The 24,053-nt window shown below is 39.6% G+C and overlaps 1 protein-coding gene across 3 annotated transcripts in view; it reads right to left on the bottom strand.

The window, feature by feature from the left end:
* Positions 1 to 1,366: 1,366 nt before the first annotated feature.
* Gprk2 (G protein-coupled receptor kinase 2) overlaps positions 1,367 to 24,053 on the bottom strand; it is a 100,453-nt gene continuing 77,766 nt past the window's right edge. For all 3 annotated transcript variants that reach the window (XR_011223088.1, XM_045762998.2, XM_045762999.2), the window contains one exon: positions 1,367 to 23,661. Coding sequence is in view for 1 of the 3 variants with exons in the window: in XM_045762999.2 (XP_045618955.1) it covers positions 23,650 to 23,661 (12 nt within the window). In the remaining 2 variants the exon portion in view is untranslated. The remainder of the gene's footprint in view (positions 23,662 to 24,053) is intronic.

The following is a 24,053-nucleotide window of genomic DNA, read 5'->3' as shown; positions in this document are numbered from 1 at the left end:
TCTAAATCTAAATCTGGATGAACACTAACCTAACAGTAAATATAGAAGAGAGATGCTAACCTTAACAACAAAATAGAGAGAGGCAGGAGATCATGAAAACTATAAAATAATATGATTAAATAACATATTACTTAATGGGACCCAAAATTAGCAGGGCTGACTAGTGTAATAAATAACCATAGTACTAGCAAAAGCCTTATGTATCAGCAAAGAGAAAAAAAAAATTATGAAAAAAAGAGTAAAGGAACATTGCTAAAAAATGGACATGTGAAGTAAAGTATAGGTTAGCTTGAGGGACTAGAAATATGAACTATGTTAATGTGTAGACATTAGAGAGCTGGTGGGAGATGGACACTGCTATATATATCCAAGACACCTATAAATTCTTTACATGTGTCTAATGCACCCTGCAATCTTTAGTGTGGGTTTGAATCTGGTGCATGTTTACAAAACAGATGCAAATTGCCCTCTAAACCCCTGTAGAATAAATGAATGATGGGTTCTACCTACAAAACAGGTGTGAAATGTCATCTTGTAAGACAACTGTTACCACACAGAAAACACAAGTTCCAACCGGTAGATTTTGTCACATCATCTCACACAGCAAATTTAAAGACATACCGGGAAGGGGGTGTGAATTTTAGTTAGTGGCAATGGTTTCTGTACTTGGATAACTATACATGTCTAACTTGAAACATACAATTATTACTATTTTAAACCCTGCAAAAATCTTCATTTTCATCACACTGGCTTTGGTCATCTTATAACAGGTAAGAGGAATTCCTTAAAATGCAGTGGATACTACCTGTCTAAACACATACATCAAATTATTAAAAAAAAGTACAGAAAGAAACCTTCTCTAAATAATCATTGGCTGAAGAAAGTTATACATGACTTTGTACCATGAAGTGAAATGCAGCATGATTTCCTCGATGCACACAATAGTGATGTCACCACTTGCATTAACAGTTAACATGCAGTTACATCTTACCATTTATACTATTATTCTTCATTATCTTTCATGCAGACTGAATTGTCAGTAAAAGAATCATTTTTAAATATACTTAATTAAAAGATTTTGATGGTTATTCTTATCTGGAAGCTGGTATTCAAGCAGCAAAAATTTTAACCCCCTTTCCATAAACATACTTAGCTGATAGATGACACCCCCAACCCATTCTCTCAACAAATAGACTGTAATGTTAGTTACCTTAACGTGAAACACAAAGTACAACCTACTCAGGAAAGTAATGACTCACATATATCCATGTTTTCTTTGCTTCGGACTTGATAGGTTAGATGGGTTGCTTGGGTATGTATGTTTCTGGTTATGTTACCATCCACCCCAACATGTTAAAACCCAAACTAAGTCTGAGGAAGCTTTATTGTGACTTTGCCAATAAACACACTTTTAGTTTAAAATTTAAGTCAACTATGTGAGCTTTCTATACATACAATAAGTAAATAAAACAAGTGTTGAATATACGTAATGGAAATGTCTATTCCGGTGAGGCCCCCCTCAGTGTTCTCCAAGATAAGCACTAGTCTAGACTTGCTGTAGGAAGGTGGTTCAGATCTCAGAGACCCCACCCTTGCCTACAAGGATCCAAGACCAGAATCTGATGCCCACCATAACCCATGAGGAGCTTGGGGATAAAAAATCAACCCAAAATTAAGAAAAATCTACCAAAAGCATAAGCAGAACAAAATAAACAGCTGCTTAAAATAAATTAAATATCCATAAGTAATAAATGTTACTGTTAAGTAACACTGCAACAACTGTGAAGTGCCTGACTGCCACTTTGTGTGTATAGACAGAAAGAAGTTCAGTTTACCTGAGGTGTCACTACTAGCTAGCAAACTGCAAGCAAGTGACCATTGCCTCTACCCTGTGTGGTAGGAGCTGGAGATAAAACCCGAGCCAAGGTCTGACATCCATGAAGAACTTGAGTGATGAAGGAGGGCACAGTGGAACTGAAACTCCTAAAACCAGGAGAAGAAAATGGCAATGCAAGCTCTCCCTCAGGCAAAAGGGTCATTCACAACAAGGTTAGTGTTTATACATCCTGACAACAGTTGGTTATCTTGTTACCATCATGTAACTAATTTTGTTCAAGTTGCTTGTTTTGTTGTCCATATGCTTTCTGGTATTGGTTTTCTTACTTTTTGGTAAATCCCCAAGCTACCCTCACATCGTCAAGAGAACCAGATTTTGGCCCTAGCTCTTATTAAACAAGGGCTGGTCTTTAAGGCCTGTTGCATCTCCCTAAGACATGGTTGAACTGGTACTTAGCTTGGTAAATTACTGAGGGGAATTCCCAATAAAACAACAAAAATATTAACACTAAAATGTGTACAGTATATAAAAATAACATACTGTAGATTATTAAGTAGAATTTTAGTTGGCACCAAGACTAACAATTACACGAACACTGTTTTACTGCAGCGGGAGTTTTGAGCACATGGAATTTAATCTTATCATTGCTTTAAATTTGAGAAAATTTAATTAACATTTACTACAGTATATTGATAAATTTTAACTACCAGTAAACACAAAACTATATAAGCTATCGCCTGTAGTACAAAATACAAAGCATTATTTTAAATGTTTCCTTTCTTTAAATGTGACCTAACATTTATGCTGCAAACAAATGAGTAAATGACTTGTTGACCAGAGTAAATGACTTGCTTTTATTCATTGACATGTGATTAACAAATTAGAATCTTTAAATACTTAATATATATAATAAGTGATAAAAAAGAAAAGGAACTGTAGGGGTGGGGCAGGAAATATTATTCTGATGATGACCAACACAAGTGGTGAGTTCCGCATAACCACTTTCACAACCTGCTGCCAATAGAGTAACACTATAACAAAGATACTGAACTTTACCTTAACATAATTGTGAATGGTGTCTCGGTAAATCTGCCTATTGACTATACCGTATTCCTAAACAACTTCCAGAAAAGGAAATGCTCGTCTTCTAAACTATGAATATTGATAAGATGACCAGCCCACTAGAAAAAACTATACAGTAATTATTTTTATTTCCAGACTATAAAAAAACATACATAAATACTGTAATAGATTGTGGCTCTCCCAACATATCAATGCAAACAATAACTACAAACGTTTTTCAATGGCACATCAGTCTGCATGAAACGAAGCAAACTTGCCTTGTGAATTGTTCTAAATATCTAGGTTCTTGGATCAGTAGAGAAACACACTGAGAAAGAAAGGCATTATAATTTACAGGTTCTAGAAAGTAGGCTAATAATACTCATGCATACTCCAAAAAAAAAAAAAAAAAAAAAAAGTGAACAAGAAAAAATTATTTTATACAAAATAAAAATTCATACCTAAATAGAGATTAGGTAAATCTGGAACAATTTCAACAATTAAAAAAATAGGTTATAGTGTAGAGAAACCCTGCACTTGCAACACCACCACAGCCACATATACACCCTTCAAATGTAGTGAATCTGGGAGCATTATACTTAAAACATATCTTTCAACCACTTGCAAACCCTCAGAATGCCAAAACAATACATCAAGCATCTCTAAATTTTTATATAACATTCTACAGACAAAATGTATTAAGCATTCAGCAATCTGCAAGATGTTAATTACAACTCTTGAGGGACATCAGTTGTTGATTAGTCTACTTGTTCTAAGACACAAACAAGGGAATCATGCTGCAGGTAATAAGATAATCATGAAAGATGGAATATATATACACTGTGATGCTGGTATTTATGGCCCTACATGTGCAACAGCACTCAAATCTCTCTCTCTCTCTCTACCCAGGCCAATACACCAGTAGTCAATGATTCTACACAAACTACAGCACTGTATATTTAACCAAAATTCTACTTTGTGCCATAATATGACTATTCAGCCAATCTACTTCAACAGGAATGCTAGGACTTTTTGACTAGTGATTGTGGAAACAGTTCTGCAATAGTTTTCAAGAAAACATTTATTTACCATAACACAGAATTCAATGAAGTATAAAATAAATGCTTATGTAATATAAGAACACATGGGTGAACTTGGATATGAATTGGCTGTTGATAGCTGGATGTATGTTTGATGAGAAGTCCTTTAGCAATATCCAGACAATTATTGCCATTATCTCTCTCAATTAGTTTTGGTGTTGCTGAACAGGATTTCTCTGGGATGGTCTGGTTATGTATTATAAAAGACTACTGCACATTAAAGATGACAATTTTAGCTCATAATTGGACCATCAACAGATCATAACTAGCAGCACTAAAACAATCGACAAATACAGCAAAAATGAGGGGACAAGATAGAGTTGAAATTCTTTACATCAAACACATCCAATTATCAACATCCAGCTCATATCCAGGTTTCTCCTTCCTTCAGCAAGACCAAGAGTAAACTGCCAAGTGATACCCCATGCACTTTCCAAGCCTAGCAATACAAAGACAGGACCCAAATATCATGTTATCTCAACACCTTTATGTACTCTCCCCCAATGATAACTGCACCGATATTGTTTTGTTATTCTGAATTCATTTTATCTCTACCCAAGTTGACTTTGGTTCTATTCAGTACCTGTACTGAATACTAAATGATCAAAATATGCTTTGAAGAATTAATTTTTCAACTTCCAACAAACAAAAACAAACGTGCACACACACACTTAGGTAACCACACAATCACCAATCCACAGTTCAACTTTGTGCATTTGAATAGGCTGACAATTCGTTTCGAGACATCTCAACCATACGATTCACCATGGGAATAGGTCTGGTTCCCTGCTTGCCATACGAGGCATCTCTAGAAGTGTTATGTAGGCTAATTATAAAGCTACTTACAAACTCTGGATATTTTGAGGGTTACCTTTTAAGATCTTGTTCCTGTTTTGCTCAAAGTGACGAAGCAATGTGGCTAAGGCAAGAAATCAATCAGGCTACAGTAATGAGTGTTGATGAAGTTAAGGAGTTGTACAGACAAGAGGCAGGATTAAATAAAACCTGTGCCAGGATGGTTCCTCATGGAGGAGGTAAAGACTTCATACGAAAAAGAAACCGAACAGTGTTTGTATTGTAACAGGTGGATAAGGCACTTTAAGAGTCATCATGGTATTAAGTGTGAAAACATGCCTGGAGAGGGCATTCACTGATGGAACTGTGCCATCTCAGCCTAACTCCTATGCAAAAGTTTCAAATTCAGAAAAGTCAAATGAAACACCAAACAAATCTAAACCACACATTTCAAAAACGGACATGAAGGAATCATATTAAATCATGTCAGGTACCAACAGTTATATATTTCTATTGTGTTGTATTTTCAGTATTACTGTAACAAATGCTTTAGAAGAGACCACTTGCCACACCAAGACCCTTTGTTCAACCGCTCTATTCTAAATTGATCAGACTAAAGATCAGTAACAGTAATGGGTGTAATTATCCAAGTGTAGTTATAGGACGAGAGATGCTTACGGTAGATCATCTTCCCTATCTTTGTTACACAGGTTTTCTCAGTGCATTTGTACCTCGTTCTCAATAAAAATTTCTGCATTTTGAATATTTCAGTTACAATTTTGCACACGGTAATCATATTACCATTTTTCTCGTCCACTAGTTTTGTCATTTCTATTACTTTCAATCTTTTCTCACAGGCCTTGTGTTTCAAATCTAGGAGACACTTAGTATCATGTATTTGCACCTTTTCTACTTTTGTGATGTGCATTTTAATACAGGCATCATACAACTGCTGAACATTGTAATTAATATCTCATTTACATGGTGAACATTTGTAGCATTTCTCCACCCATAAATTTAAATACAATTCTGAAATTGTCCCGAGTAGCATAGGTACCTTTTGCTTATACTGATATGATACTTTGGTTCCAGTTTACGATTCAGCGCCATTACTAGATTTCTTCTCTTCAGTAAGTCAACATCTTTACACATTATTTCATTCACCAGGGTAACAGGAGCAATGAACACATGACCTCCGCATGAGAGAAAAGTGCTTATCAATTAGGCCATGTGCTAGTCACAATAAGGAAGGATTTCAGAGCCACCAAACCACTGATCAAACAAACTTTCAGCCTTCCCTAGGGTGCCACTTGAGCACAGAAGAATTAGAGATCCACACCAGTCATATAAATGTTAGTCTGTAAAATTCATTACTCTGGTGAATGAAATGTTACTATCCATGGTATTGTGGTTGACAATTTATCTGTACACACAATTTGCAGAATGTCTTGTTTCACTTATCCCACATTCCAGCAAGTAATTATATTGAGGAGTTCATTTTGCAGGGCACGAGTAGTCATATTTTCTATATTCATTCCAGAAGCTAGCATCATCCACAATCGTGTTCATAAAACTTTATTCTTCCATGAAGACTGTATGCATGGGAGCTCATCTAAATGCATTTACAAGTTGAGCAGTTACTTCTGAGCCCTGCTTTGGTAGTCATTTAATGCAGTAACTCTCACCCCACTTGTTTCCTATTACATCTACTTTTGAAACCTAATTTAATTAAACTCTACTACAGTATCTCTCCCTCTAGTACATTCGTTCTTTCTAACATCCATCACTCATATGTGTCTTCAATTTCCATTCCTGCCCTCTTCTACCCTGCCCTATACTGAACATCTATCAGTCTTGCCGATTCCCATGGAAATTTTACCTACTGTTACCACATTTTTAACTCTCTTCCCTCTCCAGGTGTGGCAAGGTTCAGATCCCTTAATCTTTACTCACAGTTTAAAACTTGCAGTTCTGGTACCAGCCTTGTTGCTTAATTATGAACCTTTTTCAGCTTGTTTTTATTCTAATTTCGGCAGGCATTATATGCTGGGGCAGCATACTCCAGAATGGGTCTTGCATGTACTGTGTATGCTCTCAAGGCCTCCTTCTCTAGCTTCCTAAAAGTTATCCATATAATTTGCGACCAAGAAATTTTATTACTAAAGATGTTGTAGATTGTATCTGTCATATATATACAGTGGTGCCTTCAAAATATGGATCATATTTCAGGTCCAATCCAAAATTAAGATTTTTTTCTCATTAATCGCCAAATTTATTATATTAATGTAAACTTCAAAATACAAAATGCTTAATGACTTTCCAAGGCACCGACTGTTTCCTTTATTTCCCTATTGCATTTATCGACAATAAAAAAAAAAGAACGAATGGAGTTATTTTAACCCTTGAACCGCAAGGCATATACATACAATAGAGCATATCACTTAGTTTCTAAAATACGCTGAAATGCATTCAAATGTTTTGTGCATAATCTACTAGGCAAATGCTCCAACTTTGTCTAAATGATCACCAATGTAGCTTGACAAGAAAAATTAAAAATAATTATAAAATTGAATATTGAAAATGTCAGATTTTCAAATCAGCTGCAAAAATATTAAATATCACCAACTGTTCATTTGGTGTTGTTATGCTCTCAGAATAGCATATGATCTTCATTTTCCTAAGTTGAGAATATAGGTTTTCAGTATAGTTTATTGTAAACAATCATTAATATGGCATTTGAAATATGCTCCCAATTAAGACAAAAATAAATTATACCTCCAAATGTTTAGGGGTTTATGAAACATCCATACTATACGATTCTAAGAACAGACAGCTGTGGACTCTATATGTAAAAATGACGAGAATCGGTCAGAAACTGGATTTTTGGATTTGATTTTAAAACTAAAAAACATTTTAGAGATAATTGAATTTGAAGTTATTGACAATGAATAAGGTTGTTCTAATTCATTAATTTATGTGTATGTTTTAATAAACATTGTTTAATATTCATACTGGAATATGTGAAAGTTGTAGGTCAATGTGTATTGAAATGAAGTCAAGAAAAAATAACCCCCCAAAAAATACAGTACAGTATAGGGATAATTATAATAATTATAATGATTTAGGGGATATATTTAGGGAATACTATATATAAGTGAAAAAGCCCTAATTTGGTCCCTAATCATCAAAACAACCTAAAGAGACAAAGAAAATAGTTTGAAATCTGAAAAAAATCAGCCAAAAAAAAATTCAAAGGCCTAAGTTCTGCGAGTTGTGACTTTGACTATTTGTTGACCAACTTCACTCTATCTTCACATAGGGACGAGTATGCACCCTCCAGGATGTAGAGGTTACAACAAAATCAGATAATAATAATAATAAAATCCCCCTCCCTTTGGTATAATAAGGTATATTATGCCCTTTGCAATAACTATCGGTCTAACCATACCAGCTGGCTTCCTTGGAAATCTACATAGTCCACATGCTCTAAAAGTCTTACATAAATAATTATTTTATACCTGAATATATGCTTTATGCTGGTTGATAACTCAACTGGTGGTGGATATCAGTGACTCAACTAGACATTATAATGTCAAAGTGTTTTCTATCATTGCAATTTGTCATTATATATGAAATAAAATTAGAAACAAATGTTAATATAGAACTGTAATGTGTTCATATTTAATTTTATATAAATAGCAATGCACTCATAATTGTTTTTAGGGAAGGGGGGTCCATAATTTTACTCCATTTTTGACAATTAAAATTTTTTATGTAATACCCTCTTTCAGAGTGTTACTTTACACACTATTCCATCAAATAAATTCAGTATTTAAAAAACTTGTAGAATCATGGAACTTTTTAAATGTTATTTTTTTTTGGGGGGGGGGGGGGGGGGAACAATGCTGAAACTTGGACTTAAAGTTTATCTCATAGGCTAGAATTTTTAAATAAAGCTTCATATAAATCAATGTTTTTTTTAATTTTACCCATAGGCATAAATGTAAATGTCTGGCAAAGAAGTGCTAGGTATATATATTTTACATTGTTTTGTGCAAACAGTATGGTATTTTAAATCATCTGATCAGTAAGTAAGTAATTATCAATAGAAGGCACCAAACCGGGAAGGCTATGTAGCACCATCAAATGTGCGGGATAATCAGAGGGCGCTAATTATCACCAAGGATGCCAATACGAGAACAAAAACGCACAAGGCGAACGATATCAAAAGTATCCGAGTCGCCAAGAATTCTATCAAGGGACAAGCGACCACGGGGGACGGTCGGAAAATAAGACACACACTCGTCCTGAAAGTCAGGACATTCAACAAGGATATGTACGACCGTAAGAGGGACAATGCAATTTGGACAATAATGAGCAGGGCGGCGCTCCATTAAGTGACCGTGAGTTAAACAGGTATGGCCAATACGTAACCTAGCCAGAGCCGTTTCCCACCGCCGGTTACGGTGGCAGGAGGAAGGCCACTGGGACACACGACTCTTAAGAGTACGCAGTTTGTTACCAATAACAGAAGACCAACAACTCTGCCATCGGGCAAGGATGGAGGCATGAATAACTGGGTAAAAGTCGGAATAAAGAACACCTTTATGGGAGATGGGACAAGTGTGGATAGCATCCTTAGCAGCAGCATCCGCTAAGGATTCTCATTTAAAGAGACACCAACATGGCTGGGAACCCAGCAAAACGCAACCGACAAATTTACTGGAGATAAGAAACGGCCAATGTTGAATCTCGATGACCACAGGGTGGACCGGATTAAAGGACCTTAAAGCCATGAGGGCACTATGAGAATCAACTACTACCACGAAGGAGGATTGCCCCTGGGAAAGCAGGAGACGAAGAGCATAGAGAATAGCATAGAGTTCTGCTGTGAAGATGCTAGCCTCCAGAGGAAGGCGATACATATAAGTGTGATCAGGAAAAAGAACAGAGTAGCCCACACCGTCAGCAAACTTTGACCCATTGGTGAAGATGGGAAAGGAGTGGGAGTGAGAAGAAAAGTGCTCAAGGAAGAGGCGGTTCAGAACTGTAGGAGGGGTAAAAGCTTTAGTAATACGAACCGAAAGAGAATCTTGTAAGCAAGACAAACGGACAGAAAGAGGAAGGTGGTGAAGAGGAACAGGAACTACAGGAGGGGTACAAGTCAAAGCACGATAGAGGCGAGAGTGAGAATGCTGTAAGGATCGTGCAAGATAATGAAGACTGTAGCGATCACGGTGATCCTGGAGAGACAAAGCCAGTGTCAGCGTACAAGCTGAGGGTAGGAGTTGAATGAAAAGCAGCAAAGCTGAGGCGCAACCCAGTATGGTGCAAAGGATCAAGATAGCGAAGAGTAGGAGAAGCAGAAGAGTATGCAGGGCAACCATAATCGAGCTTAGACAGGACGAGAGAGGAATGCAAATAGAGGAGCGTGCGCCTATCTGCTCCCCAAGAAGTATGGGACAAAACCTTAAGTAGGTTAAGGGCCTTAGAGCATTCAACACGGAGGTAAGAGACACGGGGCGACCAAGACAAATGAGTGTCAAAGAATAACCCCAAAAGCTTCGTGGAATCTTTGTACTCAAGGGGATGACCATAAAGTGACAAAGAGGGACGAAGAACGACCCGCTTCCGAGTAAAAGTCATAGCACAAGTCTTAGTAGTAGAGAACTTGAAGCCATGATTGGTAGCCCAAGATGACACGGCATTAATCGCAAGTTGAAGCTGCCGTTGAAGGAGAGGCGAATCATCACCTCGACAGCAAAGAGTAAGATCATCAACATAAAGAGCGGAGAAGATGCCAGAAGGAAGGGAGGAAAGGAGACCATTGAGGGCAACCAGAAAAATAGTAGTACTCAGAACACTACCTTGGGGCACACCTTCATACAGCCGAAAAGAGGCAGAGAGAGTGGCACCAAGCCTGACTCGAAAGGTACGACAGAGAGAAAGCTTTAAAGGAAGAGAGGATGATTACCACGAAGGCCAAAAAAACGAAGTTGGGACAGAATATGATATCTCCAAGTGTGTCATAAGCCTTTTCCAGGTCAAAAAGAATAGCAACAACAGAGGTCTTCGCAGCAAAAACAGTACGAATATAGACCTCCAAGTTCACCAGGACATCAGTCGTGCTGCGGCACTTGCAAAAACCAAATTGAGAAGGAGAGGTGGTGATGGTGTTCCAAGAACCACATCAGACGGACATTCACCATACGCACAAACAGCTTGCAAACACAACTCGTGAGAGCAATAGGGCGAAAGTCCTTAGGGGACGTACCGAGAGACCCTGGTTTCCGAATAGGGAGTACAACAGCATCGAGCCAGTCCTCGGGGACGGACGACGACTCCCAGACCTGGTTATACAGATTCAGTAAATACTGAAATGTGCACGGAGGGAGAGGGCGAAGCATCTCATAATGAACGTCATCCGAGCCCGCTGCTGTAGATACGCAGAGGGCCAGGGCAGACTGAAGTTCAGAAAGAGAGAAAGGATCGTTATAGGGAAGGTGGAGACGAGTGTGGAAATCTAAAGGATAAGATTCAAGAACAGGCTTACGAAGAAGGAAGGATTGAGGAAGATGAGAACCGGAGCTAACAGAAGAAAAGTGGGAACCCAGTTCGGCCGCGACCTTCACTGGATCCGCCACAAGAGTCCCACGGAGGTGGAGAGCCGGCGAGACATCTGGAACGAACTTGCCCGCAATCTTGCGGATCTTCTTCCAGATCTGCGGTAGAGGAGTATCGGACGTAATGGTGGAAACATCCTTCCGAAACAGAATAAAAGAATCAGCCGTCTGCCGGCAACGGTGTTTTTTCCAGGCTGCATGCTTACAGCGGACAGCCCGAAGGGGGGGGGGGGGGGGGGGGGAGAAAAATGAAACTTGAGGAAAAGGGGTCTGGCAAAATTGGTAAAGGCAGCAGCAGGAGCATGAGGCTGCAAAAGGACAGAGGACTGACCCATGGAGCATCACACTCCAGCAGCTGCCCACCAAGCCCTCTCACGGCGACAACGAGCCAGACAGTGAGGAGGCATCTGATCAGTAATTAACTGCAAAAATATAAGTTTATGTGCTTACCTATTCCTGTTTATGGGAAACTCCAGATCTTGGGCTCTACTTTGCAGCTATCATTTTTACAACAACTAATACTGTTGTACTTTCTCCTATCTAAATTTGAATTTCTGAAAGAAGTTAATTATGAAAGTTAGTTATTAATCTCCCGATCAGCCTGAAAATCAGGGCGGTCTAAAAGGTGCTCAACTGTTAGCGGAAACGTTCCGAGAGTAAGGGTGCAGATCTCCATTCCATCAAGTGCCCACGAGTTAATCATGTTGCTAATATATAACCTTGCTCGAGACATGTCCCACTTCCAATTTTAGTGATGGGAGGAAGGAAGAAACACCAATATATATGGAAACTCAGCAAAACTTGACTGTCTTATACTTGCTAAAGATGATACAACAATGATGAATTACCATGGTATGAGATGGGTTAAAAAGACTGCATCATCACAGCCCTTCAGAAGTCAACTACAAAAATAAACAATTGTTGGCTCAAGTACTAACCGTCTCATCCTATAAAATCCCCAAAAGTACTTCAGTAATGATACTTTTGGACAACAAAAATTCTAATAAAAAATCAAAATAAGGACTTGAATACAAAATGCACAATACAGTATATGTGAAACCAGTACTGGAAAAAACACCATTGTCAAGGAATTTACATCTCAAGAATCTAAAGAAGAAATTTGAAAAGCTACATTAGTTGACAACAAGTGTAATATCAAAATATTTTAATGGCAAAACTACAAAAACAGGTTAAGAGATCTTAATCTAACAAATCTAGAGGAGACTTTATCACCGAATACAAAATACTGAGGAGAAAAGATAGACTGCTACTTTAAATTGAGAGAAAATAGGACAAGAAAACATCAAAGAATGTTGAAATGCAAGAAGAATTAAAGAAATACATGGAAGTACTGTTCTCTATACAGATAGTCAAGTGGAATGACAAAGGAATTATGGGAGCCACATCCATCCACAGCTTCAAGAGCAAATATGACAACACTATGTCAAGAGATATTAAAACACTACATAAAAAAAAAAAAGGTGGCACAAAGAGGTAGACCTAATTTTATGTAGACACCGAGAGGTAAGTTTTTCAGTAAATCATCCACAGCTTTATAAATCTATGTACACTACTCTTTATGAGTCAGAATATACAAACAAAACATTTATCCAGAAACTGCTACTAAATAGCCTTGTACGTTACCACATCTCGTGCGCTGTACACGAGAACCGAACTTCACAACCTCCCCACGTCTGCCAATTTTCCCCTTGTGACATTTCCATCCTCCTCCTACCCTCAAAATACACTTTTCTCTACCATCTCCATTCACTCGTACAAACAAACCATCTCTGAACACTCCTAAATCTTGCTATTTACCAACTTCTGTACTCTACTTTTTCTATGATATTTTTGTTCCCTATTTGATCGGTTCTAACATCCCACAAGCTTCCAAGACGCATATGGGATGTTGTCTATTTCTAGTTGTAATTCTAACTTTTCACATTCATGCAACATTGCCCAACTGTTCACATTTCAGGGAGGGGGGGGGGATGTTGTTCATCTCTAACTCCTTATTAGCAAAATTAAACTCTTAATTTATTGTATCTACTTTTTGTGTATCTGTACATGCATGTGGTTGCACGCACATATTTATATACATGATATGTATGAATAAATAAAATATATTTAATATACAAGTAGTGTACAGAGTAGAAGTTGTACTTAGAAAAACACATTATGTCCATGCAAGGTGTACAATGAACATAGGAGGGTTAATTGTTAAACTTCCTTCCCAAGTGAATATGAACCTAAAAAATACAGAAAAGATTTGTACCACAAACATTAATCTAACCCTTTATTAAGTCATATTCAGCATCATTTATACAAAATAGATTGCTTCCAATACAAAATACTATATATATCTATAAGAGAGAATGTCTGACTGATCAAGGTTGGAGGCTAGATGCTTGCAGTTAGCCTCATGCAACTTTCCAAAGTGAGTTGCGAGTGTCAAAGGGCGGGTCAACCCTGATGCTCTTCTTTAAATACGAGGGCTCTATTGCAACAACCAATGACTCATATGAAGTCTGAAATGTAGGTTAGATTGTCTATAGTGTGTTTAACATATTTTACTGCCATTGTCGGCATTGATTCAGCATCGAAAAACGTCATTTAAACTTTGAATCAACATCGATAATATTGATTCAACATTACTTGAGCATGTTTTGACCATTGGAAGAAAGAATGAGGAGGGAGACTGGGAGAATGTGAGGGAAGGAAGGAGGGAAAGACAGATACTGAGAACCACATCTATACTGAAAGAGAATGTATATCTGTGTCTGTCTGTTCAAAGTTGGAGACCAGATGCTTGGGGCTAGCCTCACCTGAATTTGTAGGGATATGGTCTGGGGTATGGTACAAACAGACTAATCTGGGTAGGCCTAAATTAAGTGCTTAAAGTAACCCAACACCCTTGAGCGAATTTTATTAAGTCTAAAATAAAATCAAGATGCATTTGTGCACTTTGTTGTGTGTGTGTGTGTTGACGTTACTCCCGCTGTTTACCCTTACATTCACACACATACCCTGGAAGGGGTGTGTGTGTATGGGGGCAGACTGGGAGGGTGTGTGTGGAGCAGACCAGATACTGTACAAGGTACCAGTTGGACGATGAAATTAGGGATAGAGAAAGACCTGGAGGTTGATAACATGCCAGAACTGTCCTCTGAAGCTCACATCAAGAAGATATCATCAGCAACATATGCTTGGTTGGTCAACATAAGAACTGCCTTTAGAAACTTTCCAGCAACTAGAAAAGAACAATCCAAGAGCTAATGCTCGATCAGGCAGACACAAATAAGCGAGTACAAATAGGTAAGTGTGCATGCATGCACATACCTATTTGTACTCTCTCTCTCTCTCTCTCTCTCTCACACACACACACACACACTCTTGGCGGGACCAAAGAGCCAGAGCTCAACCCCAGCAAGCACAATTAGGTGAGTACTCTCATGCTCACATTCACTTAATCTCTCTCTTACATACACAGGAGAATGAGCATAACCTGATAACTCTACACATATTGTAATACAGATTTGGCTCCATAGTAATGACCATCTTTCATCCTCTACAAGCATGAAATAATGCTAACATTAATAGCATTCACTTCAAATATTTTTTATTATTCAAAACTAAACATTTATTGTTTTTCTTTTGTAATTTTAAGTTAACTAAAGCACTGATCACTTGACAAAAATAGTTTCTTACTCAGTACATAAATATTATGGGTATTGGCATGTCTTACAACTTTTACCTTCAACCAACAGTGTCTTAACTAGCAAGAATTTACACCCGTGAAAAATAAATGAGCATATACTGTACAGAAATTTCTGCATTGATTCCTTTGTTCCCAAATGTAATACTTTTCTGTAATAAAACCAGCACTGAATGCAATGAAACGCCATTTTCTGGGTGAACCCCTTCGGCTCCCTGGAGCTATCGGGCTAATATGCAATACATTAGACCGGGGCTTTAGTCAATGGAGTTCAGGCTACCGGGGACCACAAGCCAGAACCTGGCCCCTCTCGGAGAGGCACAGGGAGCAATGGCCCTGTAAAACTCCCCTTGTGGTTGGGGTTTTTCCTTATCTATAATCGACCAGGATTAGGCACCCAGAAAGGCAGGGATAACAAAATAGACCCCACATAAGATAATTGCAACCAAAAACCGAACAGAGAGGCAGAACTCCCTCAATTCCCAAGGAAACAAGCAAACGTCACACCACGCCACCGCGCTGCTTGTCTGTGCAGCCTCCCTTCCCCCTGGGAGGGGACATGGGAGCCCCGGACACACCGCGTCCGCTGTCCAACCTCAGTTCGGAAGCTAAGCATAAAAAAAAAAAGCATTGAATGCAATGAAACATTATTTTCTGGGTGAGACCTGGAGATTCCCCTGAGCTATCCAGGCTGATATGGATATATTAGACTTTGGCATCAATGTGAATGGAATTTTAGGACTACCAGGAACCACGAGCCAGAACCTGGCCTCCTCAGAAGAGGCACGAGGAGCAATGGTCTATAGAAACCCCCGATTGGTTGGAAGCATTCTATGTCTGCCATCGACCCGGTCAGGCACCCAGAAAGGTAAGCGACCCAAAACCAACCTCTATTCTGGTTAAGAAATTACTACTGAAAGCCGAACTAATGGGTAGAACTCCTGAAATGAAATTGAGCAAACGAGCCTGTTGTCACCACGTCACTGCGCCACTGTTCCCCCTTCCCACTCCCCGGGAGGGGGAAGGGGGAAACCCTGAGGTCCTCAGGACCCCAAACCCTCAAGCCGGCTATCCACACCCCAGTGCAGAGACTGGATGTCATAAACCGCGAAAAAAACGCCAACCATAGGGAGGGAGGTTGCCGGGGAAGCCTCCCAGTCTCACCCAGAAAATGGAGTTTTATTACATTCAACGCTGGTTTTCTGGGGGCAGCCCCTTCGGCTCCCCGGAGCTACTTACCCAAAGACAAACACAAGAGGGACCTAACCAAGAGGCAGTCAGCACTCTCTCCTCAACTCGAAGTCAAGACAACTGACTGTAACCGCTGGCCCAACGCGACACAGACCCGACCAGGCCCAGTAACAGTGACAAGGAAACGAGCGGCCAAGACCCCTGTCCGACCACCAAATACCCCGCGCCCGAATGTCAGCCTCAAACATGTTACCGAAGATAGCAGCTAGCGCAGCAAACTACCGAACGTCATGGGCACGGGGACAGACCGCACACCAACCTAACCTAACCTTCTTTGTATGTTCAGATAAACATCTTATTGCTTCTTAATTACAATTAGTACTTACCCTATACCTATATTGATATTACAGTTTTATAAAAATAATAAAACAAAACTGAAATATTTAAATAAATTGTAAAGTAACTCAGGATATTGTCAAATTTTGTATAAAATCTCTATTGCTTAATAAAACTGAAAAAGAAATTCCTAATATCAAAATTGGTATATGGCAAATCCATAGTAAGAGTTTGCACCTTGAAAACAAAATATAACTTTGAATATACCACATATGTACTTATTAGTAAGCCAAATAGTGACTATAAGCAAGTGCGAGAACAGGTTGCTGCAAACAAACAAACCTATCACCAGGACCAAAAGAGCAGAAACCCCTGTGCTGGAGGAGAGAATGAAGCTTCCTGACCTGACCCCCAGAGGCCAATATCAACAAGAGAGCCTTGGAGAAACAATCCTGAACCGAAGGGGGCCACTACAAACTGAGGAGTAGAGAGAAACAAAAGCATCCGATCGAAAGACCAGGACAGCTCAGGTGGCGCATGAGCAGGCCGGAGGTGAAACAACGCCCGAGACAGCTTGTGGAACGGTTCAGAAGTAACATCAATGCCGAACGCAAGCCGTAGTAGCTCCGCCAACGCCACACGATACGAGGCGACAGTATTCGACATATGATGATGGTCCTGGAACAACCACGAAAGGAAGGACAAAACCCGAACAAAGACCGGAGTAAACTGACGAGGGGACAAGAGAAACTGGAAGGACCACCAGGAAACTCCATACAGCAGTTGAGAAGACGTATGCAGGTGGGACACCATCAAAGAAGCCACCTGCTCACCATACACGTGGTGACAGACCCGAGTCAGAAAGACCAGAAGTGAAGACTTGACGAGAAGATTGAACCAGCCAAGTAACAGACCGGTCCAATCTGCTGAAAGAGGCGGAGCCGCGGGAAAACCCCCAGGTTTGGACACTGAGCAAGCAGCGCCTGAAATCAAGGCCGAGCTGGTCACCAAGGAGCCAAGAGGACTACTCTCTGGTCCTGTCGCAGGCGTCAACCGCGACAGCTTCGCAGTCGGGAAAAGGCGCCTCATATATGGGGCAACGCCCAACCACGCTGACGCGAAGAGGTCCACCTCCGAGAGCCCGTACGTCCAGCAGAACCAACCGAAGGAGTCGGCATCGACCGGCCAGTTTGTGGACGGGAAAAATACAGGAAGGAACCGGGAATGCCGTCCACCAGGTCGTTGGATACTTCCCGGACATGATCTGCACGGAGAGCCAAACCCTGACTCTCGTGCAGTTCATGTAACTGCAGTTCATGCAGTTCAAAAAGTTCATGCAGTTCATGCAGCCCTAAGGAGCCAATGATCGAAGAGAACCCCCGCAGATCTGACTATGAACCATGGGAAAGCAATCCAAATGGAGCCGGATCATTGAACCCCAAGAGACCCCAACCCTCCGAAGTGACAGCCAAACCAGCTCGAACTCCTGCGAACTCCTCCTGTTTGGGAGCCAGAAGCAGGGGGGGAGGGGGGCAGGACAAACAACAGGGGAAGGACCAGGGAGCATAGACTGAACTAAAGATGACGCGAATAACTCCTCCAAGTCCGGGTCCCTATAACCAAAACGGGCCAGCCTCGGGGCATCTGGCTGGGAAACCAGCCTAGGGCATTTGCAGCAACCTAAACCTAGCATGCAACGCGAATGCCGTCTGTAACCTAATATCAATGCTAGCAGAATGGACAATAGGAGAACAAGCAAAGAGTATGTCTCACAAGACTCCAGGACAAAGATGTCGGTGACCCAACAGGCGGCATGCCGGAGACAAAAGCAGTGACTGTCACCCTGAGAAAAGGGCAAACAGCAACCTACAAACTCCCAAGAGGTGAGCTGGAACTCTGAAGATTTATCCATAGGTCCACCAAGCCCCAACAGCGTTTTTCAGAGCCCATAGGCTGACTGCTACAGGAAGCCTGGACAAGGTGTTGTTAACCGATAAACCCAAAGCTAACATGGGGAAGATCAAAACACTAAAACCCCTGCGACGTATACAATCACTAGGGCCCTAGTGGAGGGCCACCAAAATATTATAAGTGGACCTATAGCCACACCAGGCAGACCCCCCCCCCCCCTCTTAGGCAAACAAAAAAACAAAAACAAAAAAAAAAACCTGCAAAAGTACAACGTCCCCAGAGGAAACAGGAACCAGCTGCTGCATGGGCAAGCTGGCTGCGCAACACCTTGATACCCCAGCCAGCAACAATACCACTTCCTACCAAAGACCAAACAAGGGCCACGAAACCCTTGTTTCGCTTGGAAACTGAGGCCAGAGATGATGTTCACCCCGGATCGCTTTAGCCAATGAACTGAGGTGGGCAGCTGGCGTGGTGGGTCCGGGTTGCCCCCCCCCCCCCTCTCCCCGAAGGAGGGGGGCAGAAGAGTGGTGCGGTGAGATGTTTTCTTGTTTCCTTTGGATTTGAGGGAGTTCTGCCTCTGTTCGGTTTTCAGTTGAAATTTTTTACCATGTGGGGTCTGTTTTGTTACACCTACCTTTCTGGGTGCCTAACCCTGGTCGATGGCAGATAAGGAAAGCCCCAACCACTTGGAGTTTTCCAGGGCCATTGCTCCCTGTGCCTCTCTGAGGGGGGCCAGGTTCTGGCTCGTGGTCCCCGGTAGGCTGAACTCCATTGAATAAAGCCCCCGGTCTAATGTATCGCATATTAGCCTGATAACTCCAGGGAGCCGAAGGAGCTTCCTACAGAAAAGTTCCATAAACACCCACTTTAGATTTTTTTTTTTATGGACAGTAGAATTAAAACCTGGAAAAAGATGCCAAGAAAAATTTGAGAATATTTCCTACACAACAAGAACACACGATGACCAACAGTCTCACAACTTGCCACATACATTCATTAGTCCAGCAAAACATTTCAATCAATTTGATATACCAATTAACAGATACTGTATATTCAATGTGCTTAATCTGTTCCAAAGTAAAAATTTAAATCAATGAATGGAAGCCTAAAATTTAAGTATGAGTATATTGCTGGCTAAACAAATACCCTCTCATAACATTTTCACTACCAGTTGTTTATGTAAATATAAAGTTGACTTTGAAATACAGTGCTAATTTTTAAAGAGCACATAGCCTATTCAATATGACAAATTACTTATCCTAGCTTTTAGTCTGGAGCATAACTGTAAATCAGTGTGTTCTGATAGACATGTGATTCTAGAAACAGTAACTTAAATAACAAATGTCTGCCAATATTAATTCAATTGCAAGATTTTATGATGGAAATCTATAATGCAAATTTACAATTTATATAAAAAAGTAAAAAGATACAAAGTCATAAGCTTCTTTAGAACAATATAATAATAAAAAAAATTATATACAGTATCCCCATTTTCAGGAATTTGTGAAGTTTAGGAAGAAATCTAGCACAATTTGGAAAACAAACTGATCTGACACTTTGACATCTGACATCTGAAAACTTTGACAGCATTGCATGGCTGTAAATGTTTTTCCAGCAGGAAAAGACCTATTTTTTTTTAAACTTGAATGTACTAATCTTCGAAAATAAATGAAATGGCCAAGCCTAGTGAAATGTAGACAAAAAATTAGGCATCGAGTAGACTAAAAAGCTCCCTTCTCAGCAATCTATGGGTTGCTTTCCTAGCCAAAGTCATCGTCCACACAGGTCACTAACAACTCACCAGCATCTGATTGACTAGGCCCCACTGAGGCAAAGAATTTTTCCAAATGGTTTTGTCACAATATAGGAGTGGAATATAGTTCAGAGCTCTCAATCAACCTCTCGGAGAGACTGCTCACTATGACACTAAAAAAAAAATCAAACCATTCGACACCCTTTCATATAACAAATGGGATCACCAAGAAAGCAAATCGGCTCCGGTTCAGACACACAATTCCCACACTGCAGAAGGCACAATTAAAAATTTCTGATATGCCTTACCAAAAAGGAGTCAGAAATAGGGATACTGTACCTATGCAGAATAACAGAAAGCACCTGAGTATTCATCAAACTCTCACTGAGACAGAAAGTAAACATATTCCCCGCCCATGAGATGTCAAAGGGAAACTAAGAGGCCCTGTCGAATCAATACTCAGACTGGACACCTTCCATTTCCAAAGAAAGAGGGGAAAAGTTGGAGCACTAGTACGGAGAGCCTCGAACACAGACAACCCAGACCCCCCTTCTTAGGCAAAGAATTGTAGGGCCATGGGTCACTAGGCAAAACTTTGTTGGAAGCAATCCCTGTAACATCAACTTCCAGCAAAGCCCTGACTGGCAACTGTGTACCCAACAGCATAGGGCATTTAGGCAAGAGTGCAACCATTGGAAGAGGCTGGGTAGCTGGATGTGCAATGGCACTAACCAAACCAACTAACAAAATAATGTGTACGGACCAAGTGTATATAATTAAGTCTAGCACCAAGAGGCCTAGGCCAGAGCCAGAGTTCCTATGACACAACCTAATGACTCAATTCAAAAGAAGTTTGACAACACAAAGATAACCATAAATCTCAAAGAAAACTCTGGAAGCCATTAGTCCTTGACAATCAGATCCAGAAAAGAAAACCCTGTATTTAAGCTGAAGCAGGTAGATGAAGTCAGACATGGAAAACAATAAGTGCTCTCCAAGAAACAAACACTGAAGCTTGGAATGGCAGCCCCCCCCCCCACTCCCACCCCCAACACAAATATAAAAAATTCATTGTCAATTGAATTGACCTTTGCAGAGCTGGATGCTTAGTGGGTGAATAACAGGTATGTAGTGATAGTTTCCACCTACTCCAACCCTGTTACTCTAGTTACAGCTGACATGGTGGTGCTTGGTGTATTGGATAGTTTGCTAGTTAAGTGAAATCCTGCTATCCTGGAAGACCCATTGATCATTTAAACTTGGTGTCGACTGGTTTGATCTGTTCTTTAGTGTAACAACGAGCAGTCTCGCTCTATTGTGGACAAAGATATGCTATCCACTGTCTTTCTACTCCAAAATTATGTGACACTTGAAGAAGAGCTAAAATTTAAATCGAAATCTGCGTGGCACCATGGTGTGGTCTTGACCACAGCAGCAGCTGATTTGACCATTCTCAGAAATGCACATTAAGCTCTATTTGTTGTTGTTTATGTCCAGTTGAAAATGTAAAAAAGAATCCATAAACCCATCCTGACCACTGACTGACCTATTTATGGGCTATGTTATCAGTACTAGACTATATTTTTCCCTTGACACAAGCTGAAGGTATCTTATATTAATTAGTACTTCATTTCTATTAAATGATTCCAAGAAAAATACATTAAAAAGTTCAAAATACAAAAATGGGCAGTAAAATATAATAATCTAGATTAGCACTTCACAGGTTCTAACACAATAATTAGCAATTTGCAACAGCCAGGTTCACTGAAGTTTAACTTCATAATATAAATGGTCATTTTATAGAACAATGTCAAGAGAAAGCACAAAAGATTTTTAAGTAATTCAAATTGAAACCAAAAAAGTTTCAACAAATCTTTCATTAGCAATTAGATGAAGGTAATATATAGTGACAATAAATCATAAGCAAATTAACCTAGGAAATTATGGGTAATATGTGCACTCTGACTCCACCAGCTTCACTTATACTGTATGGCCCACCAAAGTTCATCTCATGCATCCTTTAAGTATTGTAATTAAAGCATATAAAAATAACAATGACTGGGAAAATGTGCTTTTGGCATGATCTCATCCTCAATCATCTCTTAAGATAACGAGAAAATATACTTATGAGATGACTAAGCACTAATATCATTCCTTAAGATAACTGGAAAAAATATACTTGAGATGACTATGCCATCATTCATCCCTTAAGGAGTGTGTAGGGCCATTTGATGGACTGCACAACACAATTATGGTATGAAATACTGACCATTGACTTTCACTTTATAAAAATCAAATTCTGTGGCTTCGAGGACGGTGCGCGGGCTGTCCAGTGTCAGCATAATCTCGAAAGTCTCAAAACTATAGTCCACAGTCAAAAAACTAGTCTCATTTTTCCAGACAAAAGCCTTGATTCAAAATAGAGTACTGTACTTAAACACATGATATTACTGGCAAAATATGAGCAACACACTATATCACTGTCGTAAGATTTTCTTTCACAAAACAATTGCCAGTTTCATGAAATACAATGCAATTGTATTTATTCACCTGAAGGAAGTAGTCTTTTTTTTTTGTTTTTTTTTTGTTTAGTTCTTTTTGTAAGTGAATGCATGCATATATGATTGTATACAAACAGTATGTGCATGCACATATATTTACATATGTACATGTACATATGTATACATGAATGTATTTAATTGCGAGCACGTGCGTGCACACAATGAGTATGTAAATTAAAGTGGGCATGTAATAAGAACTATGCAGTTCTTGTGTGGTTTGGTCATCATAATAAGAACTATATTTACACATGAGGTTTTTAATATGCATGCTTTCATGCATTCATGTGTGCATGTATATGTATAAACACTTTTTTTGCATGTGTGTGCATGTTCCTGTTGATGCATTGTATGTTTAATATTTGTGTGAGCAAATCATTTCAAATTCCAAATGATGGTTACAGTTCAGAATATAAAGTCCCAATGTAAGACACTCGCTGCACTTCCATGCAACTGGGCTCTTAATATGCAGTTTCTTTAATACAATCTGCATTTCATAAAACACTTGGCACAAAAGGGACAAAAACAGGATGACATCCGTGCTTCTTCTTTATGGCTGACTTATGAAAGGTGATCTTCTTGAATGAGGATGAACTCCACACTAAATGGATTCATGGTAGCTTCAGATGCTCAAAGGGAACATGGATGACGAACTTGTTAATACTTGATTCTGAATTTGCCATGTTCAACAGTGAACAGCAGAAGTTTGAGATAATGACTGTGCTCTTGATGATGATGATTCTTGCCTTTCCAACCCTCATCTAGCTACCTCCGACGCTGCAATGTGGGAAGAATGACTATGAGTAGAACCAACCTTATAGGAAGAACATGTACAGGTATCTCTAGCCAGAAGCAGTAGCACCATTCTATAATCTTATTGCAACTCATCCTCATACTAAGTGCACCATATCTGTATAGTAGGTATATAAACATACAAAATTAATGCATTTATGAAAAATTAAAGCATAACAAATGAACACATTTCTGGGCTAATTAGAATTGATATCAATTGAAGGGTTGATGTAGGTTTGTATGATCTGGTATGGCAAAATGTATACATACAAGAATGGAGTGCTCATTGATATTTTTTGTACTGTTCCAGCTATGCATCTCTATTCTATGCTTGGGGACACACACTATATTTTAAAACTAATCTTTGTACAACTTGA

Source organism: Procambarus clarkii, chromosome 56 (assembly GCF_040958095.1).
Source record: "Procambarus clarkii isolate CNS0578487 chromosome 56, FALCON_Pclarkii_2.0, whole genome shotgun sequence".
Classification (NCBI taxonomy): Eukaryota; Metazoa; Arthropoda; class Malacostraca; order Decapoda; family Cambaridae; genus Procambarus; species Procambarus clarkii.
Note: the sequence above shows the minus strand (reverse complement) of the source record. Positions and strands in the feature narration are given on the sequence as shown.